The following is a 21,843-nucleotide window of genomic DNA, read 5'->3' on the forward strand; positions in this document are numbered from 1 at the left end:
ATATTCTCAAAACAAATGCACATTTCAAGGCTGTTTTGTGAAATAAGGACATTTTAAAATTACTACCATTTTCTGCTATAATTGGGCTTATTGGGCTTCCCTTGTGGCTCAGCTAGTAAAGAATACACCTACAGTGGGGGAGACCTGGGTTCAATTCCTGAGTTGAGAAGATTCCCTGGAGAAGGGAAAGGCTACTCACTCCAGTATTCTGGCCTGGAGAATTCCATGGACTGTATAGTCCATGGGGTTTCAAAGAGTTGGACATGACTGAGCGACTTTCACATTGTGCAGTAATTAATCTGTAAAAGAAAGAATACTGTAACACCAAAAATAGGAATAATACAGCTCCAAGTATTACCTACCCTATTTTTCCCTTTTTGCTGAGGATCAGTGAAGACTTTACTGCAGACTGGTTCCCATCCATAGCTTAGCACTGAGGAGCTACCCTTTCAGAGTAGTGATATGAAGACCCAAAGCAAACTGTAAGATCCAGGGTAACTGACATATCTATCTCTGTAAGCATAAGCAGAAACCCAACAACATAGCACAGAAGCATAAGCAAAAACACACCTACTCGCACCAAAACAAATACTGAAATTAATTAAAATGTATGTTCCTATATTGTTTTTCCTGAAGGTCCTTGGATATGCCTACTTATTTGATATCATCCATGTCTCGCCTCAGACATAAAGAAACAATCAAATCATTAACCTCAGATGAACTCTTAAATGAGGTAAGTATTTAACACTTCTCTAAAGCGCAGTTTTGATCACATTTTCCCTGAATTGCAACTGGCCCCTAACTGGACTATCCATCGGTACTCTCTTGGGCTTCTAGTTTACTCTCCATAACACAGTCATGGTGCTGTTTACATAATGTGATTCTAACCATTTCATTCTCTACTACCCTGCCCTCAGGGTCTATAGCATAAAATGTAAGCTCCTTAGAAAGTCTACCAAAATCTGTATTTACCTGGTTCTTATCTACCAATCAGCCAGCCACATTTCCCTCCACCCCACAGCAGTATCATATCACACTCCTGCATTCTAGAAGTCCTCCATTCTTGCCCTTTCCTTTGCCTGGAATGGCCACCATACTTCATGTGCGTGTGTTACTGGCCACATGAACTACTATTTAATGTTTCAAAGCTCAAGCCCATGCAATGTGTTCTCTGTGAAGTTCTCTTTGTCCTCACCCCCAAAAGTTTAATCATTCTCTCTCCTGAGTAACTATTATATCCTGAATATATTTCTTATGTTTCATTGCCATTATTTGCTTAACTGTTTGTTTTCTCCAGACAGACTTAAGATGAAAATCTTTAATGATATCCATGTATTTTTGAATCCTAGCAAAATCGTACCTGATACTAAATAGAGTAAAACCTTAATTGAACAAATGAATGAATACCTAATGGTTGTTTGAAAAATGAGAAAAACAAAACCATCTAGTTATCAGCCAGTAACTAATTTCTACCTTTAATCAACTATATAAAATATTACAAAAACCTAGTCAGTGTTTATCATGTGTTTCAGGATATTGTACACCCCTTTGTGGAAGTTTCTTTTCAGCACACTGTATACCAAACCAGCATTGCCAGTGGATCTCATCCATGCTGGAATGAAGAAATTAAAGTAGATTTTGTGTAAGTTGGAGTCCATTTTTCCTTGACTTCTAAAACAAACCAATAACAGAATTATTTTCTTGAGCCATTTATTTAAAATAGTGATTGATACAGGCTTAATTGTTAAGTTTTTAAATTATGAAGTGTGTTTACATAGATAATATATGCGTGTGTGCTAAGTCGCTTCAGTCATGTCTGACTCTTTGCGACCCTGTGAACTGTAGCCCACGAGGCCCCTCTGTCCGTGGGATTCTCTAGGCAAGAATACTGGAATGGGTTGCCCTGCCCTCCTCCAGGGGCTCTTCCTGACTCAAGAATTGAACTTGCATCTCCTGTGGCTCCTGCATTGCAGGCGGATTCTTGAGTCAGCAGGGAAGCCCCTATATAATGTACATGTAAATATAAGTTCTGAGGGAAAATGAATATTTGTGTATCTACCATTTCGCTTTAAAAATGGAGTGTTACCAGTAACTTTGAAGGCTCCACTGTGCCAATACCTAACTGTACCCCCTTCCTATCTCCCCAGAGATAGCAACCATATCACCCTTGTGTTTACCCTTCCTTGTCTTTCTTTATGATTTTAAATCATAGATATTCATCCTTAGCTATGTTTTATTTATTTATGGATGCCTTTCAACTGTATATAAATTGAATTATCTTTTGCAACCTGTTTCTTTACTCTTCATTATTTTGAGAGATTTATCTATATTCATAACTATTTCTTCCTTCATTTTCACTTCATTTTAGTATTCCACTGTGTTAAAATGCCATAATTTATTTATTCTTTATCCTGTTGATGTACATTTGCCTGGTTTTAGTGTTTTGCTATTATGACTAGTGTTGCTCTGGACATTTTTGTACTTGTTATCTGGAACACACATCTAAGAGTTTCTTTTTAAGACAGTAGTTCTCAGGCTATTTTGTGCACTGAAATCACTTGTATGACTTCTTTAAACAAATTGCTGGGCCCAACTCCATAGTTTCTAATTCAATAGCTCTAAAGTAGGGCTGATACATAATTCCATTTCTAACAAGTTCCAGGTGTTACTGATGCTACTAGTCAGGAGACACTTTGAAACCCTCTGCTCCAGGATCCATATCCAGGAGTGGAATTGCTTCAACTTTACTATGTAATGTCAATTTTTTTCCCAAAGTGATTGTGCCAATATACACTCTCAGTATACAAGTTCCTATTGTGCCACATATTCAATAATATTTAATATTTTTTAAATTAATTTTTCTAATATGGTGGATCTAAAGTGATATTCTTACTGTGATTTAATTTACATTCCTGGATTTCTAATGAGATTGAGTTTCTTTTTCTTCCGTTTTAAACAAACTGATAGACTTTATCATTTTTAGAGAGTTTAGGTTCCTAGTAAAATTGAGCAGAAAGCAGAATTCTTACATATCCTCTCCCTTCAACACACACACACACACACACACACACAGCTTCCCTAAGTGCCAGTGTGGTACATTTCTTATGAAACAGACCATATTATGAGACAAAGTCCACAATTTATATTACAGTTCATTCTTTGTGTTGTACATTCTGTGCGTGTGTACTCAGTTGCTTCAGTCATGTCCAGCTGTTTGTGACCCTATGGACTATAGCCCACCAGGCTTCTCTGTTCATGGGATTTCTCCAGGCAAGAATACTGGAGTGAGTTGCCATGGCTTCCTTCAGGTGATCTTCCTGACACAGGAGTCGAACCTGCATCTTCCACATCTCCTGCACAGGTAGATTTTTTTACCACTACTGTCACCTGGGAAGCCTTGTATGTTCCATGGGTTTTGTCAAGAATAGCAAGGAGAGATAGGAAAACCTCCTTCAGTGATCAATGCAAAGAAATAGAGGAAAACAATAGAATGGGGAAGATTAGAGATCTCTTCAAGAAAATTAGAGATACCAAGGGAACATTTCATGCAAAGATGAGCACCATAAAGGACGGAAATGGTATGGACCTCACAGAAGCAGAAGATATTAAGAAGAGGTGGCAACAATACACGAAGAACTATACAAAAAAGATCTTCATGACCCAGATAACCACGATGGTGTGATCACTCACCAAAGCCAGACACCCTGGAATGCAAAGTCAAGTGAGCCTTAGAAAGCATCACTACGAACAAAGCTAGTGGGGGTGATGAAATTCCAGTTGAGCTATTTCAGATCCTAAAACATGATGCTGTGAAAGTGCTGCAAACAATATGTCAGCAAATCTGGAAAACTCAGCAGTGGCCACAGGACTGAAAAAGGTCAGTTTTCATTCCAATCCCAAAGTAAGCCAATGCCAAAGAATGCTCAAACTACCACACAATTGCACTCATCTCACCCACTATCAAAGTAATGCTCAAAATTCTCCAAGCTAGGCTTCAACTGTACATGAACCATGAACTTCTAGATGTTCAAACTGGATTTAGAAAAGGCATAGGAACCAGAGTTCAAATTGCCAACATCCGTTGGATCATCGAAAAAGCAAGGGAGTTCCAGAAAAACATCTACTTTTGCTTTATTGACTATGCCAAAGCTTTTGACTGTGTGGATTACAACAAACTGGAAAATTCTTCAAGACCCGGGAATACCAGACCACCTTACCTACCTTCTGAGAAATCTGTATGCAGGTCAAGAAGCAACAATTAGAACTGGACATGGAACAACAGACTGTTTCCAAATAGGGAAAGGAGTATGTCAAGACTGTATACTGTCACCCTGCTTATTTAACTTATATGCAGAGTACACCATGCAAAATGCCGGGTTGGATGAAGCACAAGTTGAAATCAAGATTTCTGAGAGAAATACCAACAACCTCAGATATACAGATACCACCCTTATGGCAGGAAACAAAGAAGAACTAAAGAGCCTCTTGATGAAAGTGAAAGAGGAGAGTGAAAAAGTTGGCTTAAAACTCAACATTCAGAAAATTAAGATCATGGCATCCAGTCCCATCACTTCATGGCAAATAGATGGGGAAACAATGGAAATGGTGAGAGACTTTATTTTGGGGGGCTCCACAATCACTACAGGTGGTGACTGCAGCCATGAAATTAAAGGACGCTTGCTCCTTGGAAGGAAAGTTATGACCAACCTAGACACCATATTATAAAGCAGAGACATTACTTTGCCAACAAAGGTCCGTCTAGTCAAAGCTATGGTTTTTTCAGTAGTCATGTATGGATGTGAGAGTTGGACTATAAAGAAAGTTGAGCATTGGAGAATTGATGCATTTGAACTGTGGTGTTGGAGAAGACTCTTAAGAGTCCCTTGGACTGCAAGGAGATCCAACCAGTCCATCCTAAAGGAAATCAATCCTGAATATTCATTGTAAAGACTGATGATGAAGCTGAAGCTCCAATGCTTTGGCCACCTGATGCGAAGAACTGACTCATTGGAAAAGACCCTGATGCTGGGAAAGATTGAAGGCAGGAGGAGAAGGGGACGATAGAGGATGAGATGGTTGGATGGCATCACCAACACAATAGGCACAAGTTTGAGTAAACTCCAGGAGTTGGTGATGGACAGGGAGGCCCGGCGTGCTGGAGTCCATGGGATTGCAAAGAGTCGGACACGACTGAAGAACTGAACTGAACTGAACTGAACTGATACTCACTCCAGTATTCTTGCCTGGAGAATCTCATGAACAGAGGAGCCTGGTGGGTTACATTCCATAGGGTCACAAAGAGTTGGACATGACTGAAGAAACTTTGCGTGTGCGCACACCTGGGTATATGCCCATAAGTGGGATTGCTGGGTCATATGACAAATCTATTTTTAGATTTTTAAGGAACCTCCATACCGTTCTCCATAGTGGCTGTACCAATTTACATTCCCACAAACAGTGTAGGAGGGTTCCTTTTTCTCTACATCCTTTCCAGGATTTATTGTCTGTAGATTTTTTGATATTGAGTCTAATGAAAGATAACAGTCATCTTGAAAACACATAGCTTTTCTTAGCTTACACTTTATAAAAGAAAATAACACAGGTAATTTTGTAGTCCTTTATGAATAATGATTTTATAAAATCAAGCATCTGAATATGTTTTCTTATTTACAGCTTACCAGGACATGACTGTAACTTCTCAAGTTTATCTAAAATAAAAGATAATATATATATCAACATTTTTGATGAAATGATTATTGAAAAGCATGAGGTAAAGTAGAAAAATTATAATAATCAATGTTGAAATAATTCTAGGTTCAGACTGAATGAAGTCTGTGAACATATTTGTTAATTTGCTTTTAGATGCAGTGTCTATTTACAACATTTTCTAAAAGGGATATGGAGCAACATGAAATAAAATCAGACATGTGACAAGTCAGTTCAAAAATAACAGAGATCATAAACCACACATAGGAAGAGGAGGGATAAATATACCAAGAATTTGGGGAAAGTAGGTTTCTGCAGTTGAACCTTATATCTACATGTGAACTTCCTGGTAGCGAAGCTTTAGCATATTTTCAAGGTTTGCTGCACTAAGCATATTTGCTATGATATATACTATGATATATACTGAATGTATATACTACGGTGAAAGTATATACATTAAGGTGCTTTACATTGTTTACTGAGATGTAGGTAAATCTCAAAAGCAATGGCTATGAACTGCAGATAGGAATCAGGTGTACTGGTAGCTTTTTTCAAACTTCAGTGCTTTCCCAGATTCAAGTAAATGGTAGCAACACATCCAGGGCTTAGAAACTGAATACCATGGCTTCCTAGCTGGCATGTGATCACTGGAATCTCAATATTGTCTATTATGACCCTGAACTCCCTGGCATTTGTTCTTCTTAGAAGAAAAGAGAGATCAGATTAAAATGGGAGCCAGAATATATTACATTTTCTTTTGCAAGGTTTTTACATTTCTAAACTGGACTGTCTGCAAGAGGACCATTCAGTGAATTTTCTTAGTCAAGAAATGGCCCATGTTAACCTTTGTTGTGGTGGCTGTTCAGTCAATAAGTTGTGTCTGACTCTTTGTGACCCCATGGACTCCCAGCACACCAAGCTCCCCTGTCCTTCACTATCTCCCAGAGTTTGTTCAGATTCATGTCCACTGAGCTGGTGATGCTATCTAACTGATGCCATTATTTCTTGGCAGTAAGCCAACATGATCCATAATTATGACAGCCAGGGAAAGGTGGTTGATGGAAAAGCACAAAATGAAGAAGAAAGCAAGATAGTATATGGGGAAAACTACAATGAATTGTCCTTTTTATCTCCCTTCTTTTTTCCTAGCTCTTTACTTCAGCCCAGATTAATAGTGTATATCTGTAATATTAACAGAAATTTTGAGTTTATAGATTTAAAAGAAATCACATTAACATCAATAATTTAAGGTCTTATTCTTATTCTACCTTCTACTCACAAAACCTCCACCAGTCCCTCGCAAAGTTTTCTGGAAGCCTCCGAGGAGTCCTCATAATTGTGCTTAGACATGACTGTTAGCTATAGTCGTCAGTATGCGTGTTCTTTTGACTCAGCCCCCAAAGCTGTCAAAGCCACCTAAAAGAATCTCACCACCAGCGCTGTTGACACTGCCCCTGATTATGATGCCACCATCTGTGCCAAGGGTGTTATCCCTCCACTTATCCTTGAGCCCAAAGCTATCAAACTTCTGAATACTCAAGAGGCACTGGATTCTGTACAAACATGGGCAGAACGGGCCTATTTTCTCTGAATCCATACCACATATTGTGTATCTAGACGTTAAAGCAATAGTGTTTGTACACAAAATCTCACAGTAGAAGAGCTTCTCCAGCCACTGACCCTAATCATCAGGGGCCAAACCAAGGACAAGGGACCTAGTGGGGTTCAGTGTGCACCAACCCTTTCCGTGTCTTCATTGTCCTTTCTCTTCTTCTTGATTCCTAAACTCAACCGAACTGCTCTCATCTCCCCTAATTACAAGTAAAAATCAGTGGATATAAGTATATACTAGTACTATGGAGCAGTTTGTTGCCTATGTCAGTCTTAACTCAAACAAGCAACATGCCTATCCCAAGAACTATTCTCTAACACCTTTCCCATATTCCCCCTATTTCAGCACTTTGGCTGATGAAATGAAAAATGTAAATGGCTAAAAGTGAAGTGAGTTACAGAGTGAATGCCAGTGGGGTTAGTGGTGTTGGCAGTAAATGTCAAACCTTTTTTTTGCCCAATACCCCACTACACTGTCTCTAATTTTTAAAAATAGCATTATTGAGAAGTAGTTGGCATACAGTAAGCTGCACATAAAGTGTGTATTTTGACAAATTTTGACATATATGTATATATATACATGAAACCATCATCAAAGTCAAGGCAATGAATATATGCATCACTCTCAAAGGTTTTCCTCTGTCCTGTTAGAATACCTCCATCTTTCCCTTCCTTCCTTCCTCCCATCCCAGGAAACAATTCATCTGCTTTCAGTAACTATAGTTTATATTTTCTGGAATTTTATAGAAATGGTATCATACAGTTTTCACTCTTTTTTCCTTGGCATGGCAGCTTTCCTTCAGGGAAAAAAATTATTTTTAGATTTGTCTATGTTGTGTTATTTATCAAATAGTTCATTACTTTTTATTGTATAGTGGTAGTCTGTTGAAAACACACATTGTATTGTATGTTTAAATCTTTACCTGTTGATGGACAAGTGGGTTTTCTATGGCAGGGGTGAGAGGGCTATTATAAATAAAACTACCATGAGGATTTGTGTAGAAGTCTTACATACAAATGCTTTAATTTTGGGGGTGGTAAATACATAGGAGTGAAATGACTAGATCATATGGTAAGTGGACACTTAAGAAACAAACTGTTTTTTCAAAGTGATTGTACCATTTTTTATTTCTACCAGCACTGTATGAGACTTCTAGTTCTTTCACATTCTTACAAGCATGTAGTCAGACTTCAAAAGTTTAGCCATTCTAAAAAGCCTGTGGTTGTATCTCATTATAGTTTTAATTTGCATTTCCTAATGACTAATGAAGAGGAACTAAAAAGCCTCTTGGTGAAAGTGAAAGAGGAGAGTGAAAAAGTTGGCTTAAAGCTCAACATTCAGAAAACTAAGATCGTGGTATCTGGTCCCATCACTTCATGGGGAATAGATGGGGAAACGGTGGAAACAGTGTCATACTTTATTTTGGAGGGGGCTCCAAAATCACTGCAGATGGTGACTGCAGCCATGAAATTAAAAGACGTTTACTCCTTGGAAGGAAAGTTATGACCAACCTAGATAGCATATTCAAAAGCAGAGACATTACTTTGCCAACAAAGGTCTGTCTAGTCAAGGCTATGATTTTTCCTGTGGTCATGTATGGATGTAAGAGTTGGACTGTGAAGAAAGCTGAGCGCCGAAGAATTGATGCTTTTGAACTGTGGTGTTGGAGAAGAGTCTTGAGAGTCCCTTGGACTGCAAGGAGATCCAACCAGTCCATTCTGAAGGAGATCAGCCCTGAGATTTCTTTGGAAGGAATGATGCTAAAGCTGAAACTCCAGTACTTTGGCCACCTCATGCGAAGAGTTGATTCATTGGAAAAGACTCTGATGCTGGGAGGGATTGAGGGCAGGAGGAGAAGGGGACGACAGAGGATGAGATGGCTGGATGGCATCACTGACTCAACGGACGTGAGTTTGAGTGAACTCCGGGAGATGGTGATGAACAGGGAGGCCTGGTGTTCTGCGATTCATGGGGTCGCAAAGAGTCGGACATGACTGAGTGACTGAACTGAACTGAACTGAATGACTAATGATGTTGGATGGCTTCCCTGGTGGTTCAGATGGTAAAGAATCTGCCTGCAATGCAGGAGACCTGGGTTTGATCCCTGGGTTGGGGAGATCCCCTGAAGAAGGGAATGGGAACCCATTCTAGTATTCTTGCCTGGAAAATTCCATAGACAAAGGGGCCTGGCGAGTCGCAGTCAGACGTGACTGAGCAAGTAACAACACACAATGATGTTGAGCATTTTTTAATGAATTGCTCTTGGTGTCATGTTTTTTAGCTCTGATTTTATAACTCTTTATTAGAGTTACAGGGCTTCCCAGGTGGCGCTGGGGGTAAAGAACCTGCCTGCTAATGCAGGAGACATAAGAGACTCAAGTTCCATCCCTTGGTAGGGAAGATCCCCTGGAGGAGGGCATAGCAACCCACTGCACTATTCTTGCCTGGAGAATCCTCATGGACACAGGAACCTGGAGGGCTACAGTCCATTGGGTCACACAGAGTCAGACACGACTGAAGCAACTTAGCACACACACACACACACACACACAGTTAAGATTATATTCCTTCTTCATGAATTGATTGCTCTATTATTGTGAAATATTCCTCTTTATCCCTGGCTACATTTCTTAATTCTTAAATCTTCTTTGTATGTTATAAATATAGTCACTTCGGCTTTCTTTTCATTGGTGTTTGTATGTATGGTGTATCTTTTTCTTTCTTTTCTTCTTATTTTTTCTTTTAATCTGTGTCTTTATATGTAAAATGAGTTTACTTTAGACAGTGTATAGTCTAGGGTCTTCCTTTTTTACTCAGTTAACAACCTCTATCTTTCAATGAATGGGTATTTATGTTTTGTGTAATTATTGACTTGGCTGGGTTCCATCTTCCTGTTTGCTTTCTGCTTGTCCCATCTGTTTTTTATTCTTTTTTTCTTCCCTTTTTTGGATTAATAGAGGACTTTTATTATTCTGCTTTATTTTCACTATTGGCTTATTAGCTGTACTTTTTTTATTTCTTAATGGTTGCTCTAGGTTTTATTATATATTATTGCACTTATCACAGTCTATAATATTATGCCACTCCACATACAGTGTAAGGAGAGGATATTATTACACTTCCGTTTCTACTCCTATGCTTTGTGTTAGTATTATTTCATCATATGTTTTGCTTTTGCATATGTCATAAACTCTGCAACAGGTCATTATTGTTGCTTTAAATAGTCAATTATCTTTTAAAGAAACTTCTGAAAGTGAGAAAAAAACTTTTCTATTTACTCTTTGGTTTCTTTTTAAAATGAAAGAGAATTTATTATACTTACCTGCAAGTTTGTGTGAAGTTATTCATCACATGATGTAGAATAGTAATAGAAAACATTTATTTTAATAGGATCGCTGTTTCAAGAGCTGCAGTGGTCATTCATATATAAGAAAGAATTGGCTTGGATCCATTGTCTTCCCTTTCTCTGCTCTCCTACAACAATCTGAGGTAATAGAAAATGATTCTTTGCTAACTCTAAATTTTTGTCTCTGGCTAATAGAAACACTTACAGTTTTCTTTGAGTCAGATTTTGATTGGTAGGTTGATAAGTCAGTTGAAATGATCCTGTATGCAAGTGCCTCTTAGGTGTTGGAGTATTTGAAGATTTTAGCCATCTCTAGGAGATACCCACAAATTTATTTCATATATTTTTAGTGTTCATTGATGAAGAAAAGGACAGCTAACCATAAGTCTTAAAGCAACATTCGTATTTGTTTATAATAGTTACATAATTCAAGATTCATACATTTTCTGAATAATGACATTGCTTGGTAACCATGGATTCCATGATTCTATGCAATCACAGCATGTCACGTGGGAGCACGTTACAAATACAGGTGCTGCAGATAAAGAGCAAGGGAGATTTTAAGTTGTTGGAGGTATAGGGCTTCCTGTTATAATCCCTGCAGTTACTTCTCAGTCTCAGGCCAGATGCTAGGATAGAGAAGTAGTTAGGAACGTGAGCTTCAAAGGTAGACTCGTCTGCATTGTAATCCTGGCTCTACTACTCATTGGCTGTGTGACCTGTCACAACTTCCTCACATGCTCTGAACTCATTTCCTTATCTATAAAATGGAGATTAGTGGTGTCTACCTCATTGAATAATGTGATCTATATCAAGCACTTGGAAGAATGCCTTATACATGCTGCTGCTGCTGCTGCTAAGTCACTTCAGTCGTGTCCGACTCTGTGCGACCCCAGAGTGGCAGCCCACCAAGCTCCCCTGTCCCTGGGATTCTCCAGGCAAGAACACTGGAGTGGGTTGCCATTTCCTTCTCCAATGCATGAAAGTGAAAAGTCAAAGTGAAGTCGCTCAGTAGTGTCCAACTCTTCGCAACCCGTGGACTGCAGCCTACCAGGCTCCTCTGCCCATGGGATTTTCCAGGCAAGAGTACTGGAGTGGGGTGCTCCACCTTATACATAGTAGGTGCTTAATAACTATTAATATTAGTTATGTTGTTAGTAGTAGTAGTAGTTATTATTTTAAATTATCTCCTCACACAGACACAAACATACACACACATACACACATGGTCCCTCCTCCAGTGGACTTTGGGTCATCTCTCCTTCTGTTCCATTTTTTTTCTTTCCAGACCCAGTGCAAAATGTAACATGGTCTTTTAGCTTTTTTCTCTGTGCTTGAATTTGATTCTCTAAGAGTTTCTATCACTCTGGTATGTTAACTTGCTTTCTCATTTCATCCTTTTCTTACTTCTGCCTTTTCCACATACTACATATTACAGAGGGACCCAGGGTGTCAAGGTTGCTTGTGAGCAGACCATCATGGAAACTTTATCATTCTTTGCAAGTCCCTATTAGTCGAATCAGCATGAACCCATGCAAGCCCATTTCCTGCAATGGAGTAGACTGAACTGAGCTGTCTTTGACTGATGTTTATTTTCATCATGCAGAATCCATTCTGTTCATATACTCTTTCAGATTAGCGGAACATTTCAAGTAAATATTCCACCCTTTTTGCTTGGGTATACTTGGAGTAAGACTTATGTGTCTCCTAAAGAAGATTATAATGGACAGAATTTAAAAGAATGTACCTTCTTAAACATTTTTGCTACTATTGAACCTCAAATATCATATGCCATCTGTAGTCCAGCACTAGACAAGGTAGGCTTTCCACTGAATTATTTTCAGATATACTATCAAAGGAGTGTTAATTTCAAAGATGACAAAAATAAGTGTTGGTTCAATTTGTTGGTGGGAACAGTATGGTAGCAAGTTGAAATATTTTGAACTTGATTCTAGTTTTCAGATCAAATAGACATTTTGGAGAGAGCACGGATTTTTACAAAAGCTTGTAAGGCGTTATTTCCTAAACGAAGAATCACCACTACTGTTTTTAATGATGAAGGGATACAGATCTTAGTGATAAGATACATCAAGGCATTGAATCCACCTCAACAACTCCTGGATATGTTTCTTCATGATTCTAATGCAAGACTTGTAAGTGATATTTATGTTAGTAACTTTATTGAGATATTCACAAACCATATAATTTGCCCTTCTAAAGTATATAATTCAGTGGTTTTCACTATATACACCAAGTTGTGCAGCCATCACCACAGTAAATTTTAGAACATTTTGATCACTCTAAATTTATATTTATTTTAATTGGTTTATTTTTTAATATTAACTTTGAGTAAAACTTTCTTATTAAAATTGCTTTATCTTCGGAGACAGTTTCCTGAGAGAGATACCGTCTGTGTTGCAATGTGTGCTCCTGAGTGCGTGGTGGAAGAAAACATTTCCTCCTGTTGCCCTTCACTCTGCCCACGTGTGCTGAAGGTCACTGTTGCCACATCACTTTATGCGACCATACCAACTTCAAAATCTTTCTGTCAGACTTTGAAAAATGTCGCAGAAAAATTCCTTTGATTTTCAGGCAGAATTGAAAGTTGTATTTCTAAAGAGATTGTGTCCTTTTAAGGATTGCTTCTTGTTGTAAAGAGGCTATGTTATCTTTTGCTCTGTAAACTGCCAACATAACACTTCTCACCTTCTGTGGCTTTATGCATATCTGTTATTTACCAGCTGACAAAAGAGACATGTACAGGTGTTCATTATGAACTCAGAAGACGAGATAGCTTCTTTCACTTTGAGAAAGGGAAATGTGGAATCGGAAATCTAGTCTCCCCTTTAAGGAAAAAAAAAAAGCTTTGATTAACGGACATCTATGAAAAATCATTTATACCTTTTATTTATTCAGGCCTGATTGACTCAATTGACTCTCCTTAGAATATTTATATCATTCTTCCAGTATGAAGCTCTCACCCGAATTCTTTAAGCCAAAATCAAAAGTCCTAATTTAGATCACATTTTACTACACTCTGCTTTTGGGTTTCTTCTTTTCCTATTTCCTGATACCAAAAGTCCAAGGAGATAATGATGCTCTCAGATTTCTTTTAAAGACAGTCTTTGTCTTTTAAAAAAAAAGTAGAAAAAATCCTAGCTCTTTTGCTTATCAGGAATTGTGAGCCATGTTTAATTAACTGCATGAAGTCAGAAACACGATTAGTGTAGGAGGTCTTAGTAGTGCATATATGGTAGCTACTGTAAATCAGTGAAAATGTTGGTGAACTGTCTGTGTTAACTCTGAGTCCTTATCTCCAGCCCTATAGGGGTAGGAGGCCACAACAGAAGTTCTGTTGTTTGTAAAAATAGGCTGCACCAATATCTTCTTGCTTCAGCAACTTATAACTGGATTTTATTAATAAAAATAATTCTCATGGATTTTGAACCTGAAAGAAAATCAAACTTTTGCTACTCTTCTACACGTTTTTTTTAATTTTCTTAAACAGTTGTATTTTAAAGTATACATGTAATGTATCACATTAAAATTTTTAATTTATTATAGTGAAATGTAATGATGAACATACATGGTCTGGAGTCATGCTAACCGGCTTATTCCCAGAGACCCATATGTTGTGTTAGTGTGTGACCCATATATTATGTTAGTGTGTTAGTGTGAGTGTTAGTGTGGGCAGGTTATCTTAGCACTCTAAGTTTGTTTCTTCTTTTGTAAAATAAAATTAATAATAGTGTGTATTTCAAAGGCTTGTAGGATATACTAAATTTGGTGATAATGCATGTAAAGCACTATGCTTGGTGATGGGCATATAGTATGCTCTTAATAAATCTTAGTTAATATTATTTCAGGACCTTGTTGCTCACTTTGTATCTTTGATTCCCATTATGCCTGATGCACTGGATGAAAATGATGGTTTTGATATATGGATGACATCAGAGGTAACCAATTACAATTTACAATTTAAATGTATAATGTTTGCTTTTCTTTTAAAGAAACATTTCAAAAATATTATGCACTTATGTAGTAGCTTTCCTTATGCAGTTTGAAGGCATTTGATAATTTAATACACTCTTTTCATTCAGCTCTATAACAACCCATAGAAATAATTCTTAAAGACCAAAAATCTTGTTCAACTCTTTAAGTAGCTCATAATCAGATTCAGCAGGAATTCCAGGAGTACAACATTATGACATTCTCCAGAGAGAAATATGGAATATGCCTTGTTTGCTATAGAGGGGGTTAGACCCAGAAGTCTAGGGGAAATACCACCGCTTCCCAGAAGCTTTCCCTAGTTTTCCCATATCTGAATGAAGAGCTTCCTTGGCACTTGGATTAAAATTGTATTTAGACTGGTTCCCATGCAATATTTGGGACATATTTAAACTAAAAACTATTTATTTGAAATTTAAATTGCTTTAGGCATCCCATCCCTCCCCCCAAAATCTGCCAATCCTAATTAGAACACTTTTTCCATTTCACCTTAAATTATATTTCAGTTCAGTCAGTTCAGTTCAGTCGCTCAGTCGTGTCCGACTCTTTGTGACTCCATGAATCACAGCACACCAGGCCTCCCTGTCCATCACCATCTCCCAGAGCTCACTCAGACTCACGTCCAGCGAGTCCGTGATGCCATCCAGCCATTTCATCCTGGGTCGTCCCCTTCTCCTCCTGCCCCCAACCCCTCCCAGCATCCGAGTCTTTTCCAATGAGTCAACTCTTCGCATGAGGTGGCCAAAGTACTGGAGCTTCAGCTTTAGCATCATTCCTTCCAAAGAAATCCCTGGGTTGATCTCCTTCAGAATGGACTGGTTGGATCTCCTTGCAGTCCAAGGGACTCTCAAGAGTCTTCTCCAACACCACAGTTCAAAAGCATCAGTTCTTCGGCGCTCAGCCTTCTTCACAGTCCAACTCTCACATTTAGTTGGCCTTAACTAAATATACACTGGCCCTATACCCACACACTATATATATACATCCCAAGTTTAATCTCCTTGAATGAAAAGGTAAATTTGCGCTTATCTAGAATGCTTAGAGGCTGGATTTGAGCTGAAATGGATTTAGAGAGCACAGGACTAATTTAATAGGTCAGTTACCCTGCCTTCTGCTAAATGAGAATAAGAGAGACACAAGCATGTAGTTTGTTTTAGGACCCAGTGGGTCAAATCTGGTAAAACTCAAAGAGATGTATATTAACTCTAGACTCTTCTGAGACTCTTCAAACTCATCAGAATGTGTTACAATCCTGCAGAACATTGAAAGATAGCCTCTGAAGTAGCTAAAAATAACTATAAAAATAACCATTCTGGCAAATACCAGTGCTTCCAAGTGCCCTCCAAGCCAAACGGTACTCATAATCAACAGGTCACCACCGGCACAGGCTTCCTTTTGGCTGGTGTCTTCCCATTGCCATGAACTCTGGACTTGGGAACTCCCTGAGTGAATGACTAATTAAATCGTCACAGGAGTTATCTCCTCTACCCAACATACAGTCTTTGAACAAACCTTGGTTCACATCCTACTTCAACCACCTGATACCTGATACCTTAAGTTATTCAGCTTCATTAGACCTCACTTTCCTCATCTGTGTCATAGAGGGATTTTGAAAGGATAGGCAGCTAGAACACAGTATGTTAGTTACCTTGTTGTTGTTGTTCGGTCGCTAAGTCATATCCGATTCTTTGCAACCCCCTGGACTGCAGCAACCAGGCTTCTCTATCCTTCATGATTTCCTGAGTTTGCTCAGATTCATGTCTTTTGAGCTGGTGATGCTATCGTGCTGTCTAACTACCTCATCCTCTGCTGCTGTCTTCTCTTTTTGCCTTCCATCTTTCCCAGCTTCAGTCTTTTCCAATGTTAGTTACCTACTCTCATTCATTCCCTCCTCCTCTTATGAGATGCAGTCAGGGGAACCTCCTTAGCCTGACATTGAAGACTACTCACGTTCTGCTGTTCATTCTCCTGTTCATCACACGTATCTTTCAGAAGAGCCGTGTTACCATTTTTCTTAACCTCTATCCCTCACCATCACATCCAGCCAGTGTGTACTGATGTGGCCACATCTGTTGTTAAACCATTGAAACGCTGCCCGACTGACTGGTAAATAGTCACTCTGAGAGCTCCTGAGCTCCCCCTCCCCAAGCTCCCTGGCCACCACAGCCCTTTCTCTGGGACTAAGGAAACAGAAGCAGTCTAAAGGGTGCAGCCGAGTCTGCGTGTTGCAGCTGCTACTAAGCAGCAACACAGTATTGCCTTATGAACATGTGGGCCCATATATTTTGTTAGATCCTTTGATTCTTCAAGAGAATCCAGAAATTCAGAGTTGTCTGTGTGATCTTCCAATTTTTAAAAGCATTTTGGGGCCAAGCAAAACACACCTATAGACTGGAGCTAAATCATAGGCCGCTGGTCTGCCACCTGTGCTGTGCTTTTTCTCCCCTGCTGCAACTGCCTTGCTAGGCACTCCGCATTTGATTACACTTACCCCTGCTGTTCAGGTCTTTCGGTTAAGGAAGTTTCCATCACTTTTCTTGATTGGGCTCCAACTCAGATCTCTTCTTCTAAGTTGAGAGCATTATATTGGTACAGGGCAGAGACTGACTCCATTGACCAAAGGATCCTTTCCTCCAAAAACAGGTGATTTCCTATCAGATGAAGTTCCTTAAAATATTAGCCAATTTTGTTATTCAGTCACTGAGTCATGTTCAACTCTTTGTAACCCCACAGACTGCAGCACGCCAGGCTTCCCTGTCCGTCACCATCTCCTAGAGTTTGCTTAAACGCACGTCCATTGAGTTAGTGATGCCATCCAACCATTTCATCCTCTTTTGTCCCCTTCTCCTCCTGACCTCAGTCTTTCCCAGCATCAGGGTCTCTTCCAGTGAGTCAGCTCTTCACATCAGGTAGCCAAAATATTGGAGCTTCGCTTCAGAATCAGCCCTTCCAATGAATATTCAGGATTGATTTTCTTTAGGATTGATTGGTTTAATCTCCTTGCTGTCTAAGGGACTCTCAAGAGTCTTCTCCAGCACCACAGTTCAAAACCATTTATTCTTTGGTGCTCAGCCCTGTTTTCCCAGGGTATTTGTGCCCCCAAAGAGCTGCCTCATTTTGGATGATAAAATTATTGGGTCGCAAAGTATCCACATTAATTGTCCCGTAATAAAGGTGACCCTTATGTTCCAGGTTAATGTTCTCTCTTTCTAATGCCCTAATGTTTTAACAGGAAAAGTGTGTCAGAGTTTTAGGCTTTGCAGTCATCTTAGTGACCTGGCAAAAATGTGTGTGTAAGGGCGTGGAGGGGCCCTGAATCTGTTGGATGCTTGCACTACTCAACTCTGTCTCCTCCCCTCCCTTCCCTTTTTTTTTTTTGTCTTTGTTTTGTTTCACCTTAGCGCTGCATCAGTTTAGCTATTGGAAATAAGGAGGAGCATGCCATACTTCTCTGTAATTTCTTCCTGTATTTTGGAAAGAAAGCTTTGGTCCTTCTAGGAACCTCAGTGTTGGAAGTAAGTGTTGGACTTAGTATTTAAATAGTGTAAACAAAATTGGGAGAAGGCAATGGCACCCCACTCCAGTACTCTTGCCTGGAAAATCCCATGAACGGAGGAGCCTGCTAGGCTGCAGTCCATGGGGTCGCTAAGGGTTGGACACAACTGAGCGACTTCACTTTGACTTTTTCACTTCCATGCATTGGAGAAGGAAATGGCAACCCACTCCAGTATTCTTGCCTAGAGAATCCCAGGGACAGGGGATCCCGGTGGGCTGCCATCTATGGGATCTCAGAGTCGGACACGACTGAAGTGACTTAGCAGCAGCAGCAGCAAACAAAATTAATTAGCTTTCAGTTGCAAGTTTTAAAGACTTCAACTCCAAGTTTCCATTTTTTCACAAATTAATTAGGAAATTTCATAGGCAAACAAATATTTACTTAGGAGAATAATGTTGCTTCATCAAAATTTCCACAATGTAAAGAATGACTTCCTTTTGTTTTTCTTCTTTGTAAAGTAGTACAAATAATAGTGCTACTTCATGGCAGCAAATTTGGAAAACTCAGCAATGACCACAGGACTGGAAAAGGTCTGTTTTCATTCCAATCTCAAAGAGAGACAATGCCAAAGAATGTTCAAACTACTGTAAAATTGTGCTCATTTCACATGCTAGCAAGGTAATGCTCAAAATCCTTCAGCTATGCTTCAACATTATGTGAACTGAGAACTTCCAAATGTACAAGCTAGGTTTCAAAGAGGCAGAGGAACCAGAGATCAAATTGCCAACATTTGTTGGATCATGGAGAAAGCAAGGGAGTTCCAGGAAAACATCTACTTTGCTTCGCTGACAATGCTAAAGCCTTTGCCTGTGTGGATCACAACAAAATGTGGAAAATTCTGAAAGAGATGGGAATACCAGACCACTTTACCTGTTTCCTGTGAAACCTGTATGCGGGTCAAGAAGCAGCATTAGAACTGGACATGGAACAATTGACTGGTCAAAACTGGGAAAGAAATATGACATGGCTGTATATTGTCCCCCTGCTTATTTAACTTCTTTGTGTGAGTACATCATGCAAAATGCCAGGCTGGATGAATCACAAGCTGGATTCAAGATTCCTGGGAGAAATATCAATAACCTCAGATATGCAAATGATGCCACTCTAATGGCAGAAAGTGAAGAGGAACTAAAGAGCCTCTTGATGATGCTGAAAGAGAAGAGTGAAAAAGCTGACCTGAAATTCAGTGTTAAAAAGCTAAGATCATGGCATCCAGACCCATTACTTCATGGCAAATAGACGGGGAAAAAGTGGAAGCAGTGACAGATTTTCTTCCTTGGACTCCAAAATCATTATGGACAGTGACTGCAGCCATGAAATTAAAAGATGCTTGCTTCTTGGAAGGAAAGCTACGAGAGACCCAGACAGTGTATTAAAAAGCAGAGATATCGCTTTGCCGACAAAGGTCTGTATAGTCAAAGCTATGGTTTTTCCAGTAGTTACATACAGATGTGAGAGTTGGACCACAAAGAATACTGAGCACTGAAGAACTGTTGCTTTTGAATTGTGCTGGAGAAGACTCTTGAGAGTCCCTTGGACTACAAGGAGATCAAACTAGTCAATCTTAAAAGAAATCAACCCTGAATATTAACTGGAAGGAATGATGCGAAAGCTGAAGCTCCCATACTTTGGCAACCTGATGTGAAGAGCTGACTCATGGGAAAGACCCTGATGCTGGGGAAGATTGAGGGCAAAAGGAGAAGAGAGTGGCAGAGAATGAGATGGTTACATAGTGTCACTGATACAATGGACATGAGTTTGAGCAAACTCTGGAAGATAGTGGAGGACAGAGGAACCTGGCATGCTGTATGTAGTTCATGGGGTCGCAAAGAGCTGGACATGACTTAGCGACTGAACAACATGGGGTTACTAGAAATACTAAATTATGTGGTAAATATATGACACTGAGAGCAGTATCTGGTTTATGGAAAATGCTCAGTAAGTGATGGGGGTAGGTGATGTAGCAATAGTTACATAGTGGTTGTTAACCATCATCACCATCATCATCTTTATATGTTCCTAGAATTATATTTTAAGATAATTAAGATGTACCTCTCCCTATTTTTCACTGCTCAAATTTTAATTGTGCAAGAAATGGGCCAGAAACTCACTAATTTGTACAGCTTAATTGTCAGTTCAGTTCAGTTCAGTCGCTCAGTCGTGTCCGACTCTTTGCGACCCCATGAATCGCAGCACGCCAGGCCTCCCTGTCCATCACCAACTCCCGGAGTTCACTCAGACTCACGTCCATCAAGTCAGTGATGCCATCCAGCCATCTCATCCTCTGTCATCCCCTTCTCCTCCTGCCCCCAATCCCTCCCAGCATCAAAGTCTTCTCCAATGAGTCAACTGTTCGCATGAGGTGGCCAAAGTACTGGAGTTTCAGCCTCAGCATCATTCCTTCCAAAGAAATCCCCGGGTTGATCTGGTTTAGAATGGACTGGTTAGATCTCCTTGCAGTCCAAGGGACTCTCAAGAGTCTTCTCCAACACCACCGTTCAAAAGCATCAATTCTTCGGCACTCAGCCTTCTTCACAGTCCAACTCTCACATCCATACATGACCACAGGAAAAACCATAGCCTTGACTAGACGGACCTTAGTCGGCAAAGTAGTGTCCCTGCTTTTGAATATGCTATCTAGGTTGGTCATAACTTTTCTTCCAAGGAGTAAGCGTCTTTTAATTTCATGGCTGCAGTCACCATCTGCGGTGATTTTGGAGCCCCCCAAAATAAAGTCTGACACTGTTTCCACTGTTTCCCCATCTGTTTCCCATCAAACATCCAGAAAGCTGCCTTATTAGGACTCTATTTCTATTTAATAATATGAACTATATTGTAAGCGTTTAAAACGTCCAGATTTTTTTTGTCACGATCATTTATTTCTCTGTATTTCCTTTGCAAAACTTATTTCTGTGTCCTGTTTGTTAGCTGAAAGTTCATTCAGTTCAGTTCCCTACTCTTTGCGACCCCGTGAATTGCAGCACGCCAGGCCTCCCTGTCCAAAATCTATGGCTAATTTCCCCATGTGATCGCTCTGCTGTAGCTTTGAGTACCACTAGATGGCAGTAAACAGTGAACAATATTTTAACAAACATTTGTATTTGTACCTGTGAGTCAACACTGGGTGTCAGCACTTACCTATACAGTTCACCTTGGCTGTGTGGTTGAGGTGAAGCCTCTTCACCTGGGAAATCCCATGGACAGAGGAGCCTAGTGGGCTGCATACAGTCCATAGGGTCACAAAGAGTCAGACACGACTGAGCAACTTTCACTTCACTAATAATGTTTACTAGCTGTATGATCTCAGCCTTATTTATTTCTCTGAGCCTCATTTATCTACCCCCTCAAAGTGAAAGTGAAAGTCACTCAGTTGTGTCCGACTCTTTGCGAGCCCATGGACTATACATTCCATGGAATTCTCCGGGCCAGAATACTGGAGTGGGTAGCCTTTCCCTACTCCAGGGGATCTTCCCAACCCAGAGATTGAATCCAGGTCTCCCACATTGCAGAAGGATTCTTTACCAGCTGAGCCACAAGGGAAGCCCCCGCTCAAAGGAATAATGCTATTTACTGTTACCCTAGACATGTTGTTAACCTCTTATTCTTCATGTGAAA

At 39.7% G+C, this 21,843-nt stretch overlaps 1 protein-coding gene across 1 annotated transcript in view; it reads left to right on the forward strand.

The window, feature by feature from the left end:
- Positions 1-21,843, forward strand: part of CC2D2B (coiled-coil and C2 domain containing 2B) — a 206,286-nt gene that overhangs the window by 169,241 nt on the left and 15,202 nt on the right. Inside the window, exons 23-30 of the mRNA XM_069568154.1 lie at positions 637-733; positions 1,533-1,642; positions 5,674-5,770; positions 10,709-10,807; positions 12,299-12,481; positions 12,620-12,817; positions 14,531-14,620; positions 18,074-18,187. Of these exons, the coding sequence (XP_069424255.1) occupies positions 637-733; positions 1,533-1,642; positions 5,674-5,770; positions 10,709-10,807; positions 12,299-12,481; positions 12,620-12,817; positions 14,531-14,620; positions 18,074-18,187 (988 nt within the window). The remainder of the gene's footprint in view (positions 1-636; positions 734-1,532; positions 1,643-5,673; positions 5,771-10,708; positions 10,808-12,298; positions 12,482-12,619; positions 12,818-14,530; positions 14,621-18,073; positions 18,188-21,843) is intronic.

This window comes from Ovis canadensis, chromosome 22, assembly GCF_042477335.2.
Source record: "Ovis canadensis isolate MfBH-ARS-UI-01 breed Bighorn chromosome 22, ARS-UI_OviCan_v2, whole genome shotgun sequence".
Lineage (NCBI taxonomy): Eukaryota > Metazoa > Chordata > Mammalia > Artiodactyla > Bovidae > Ovis > Ovis canadensis.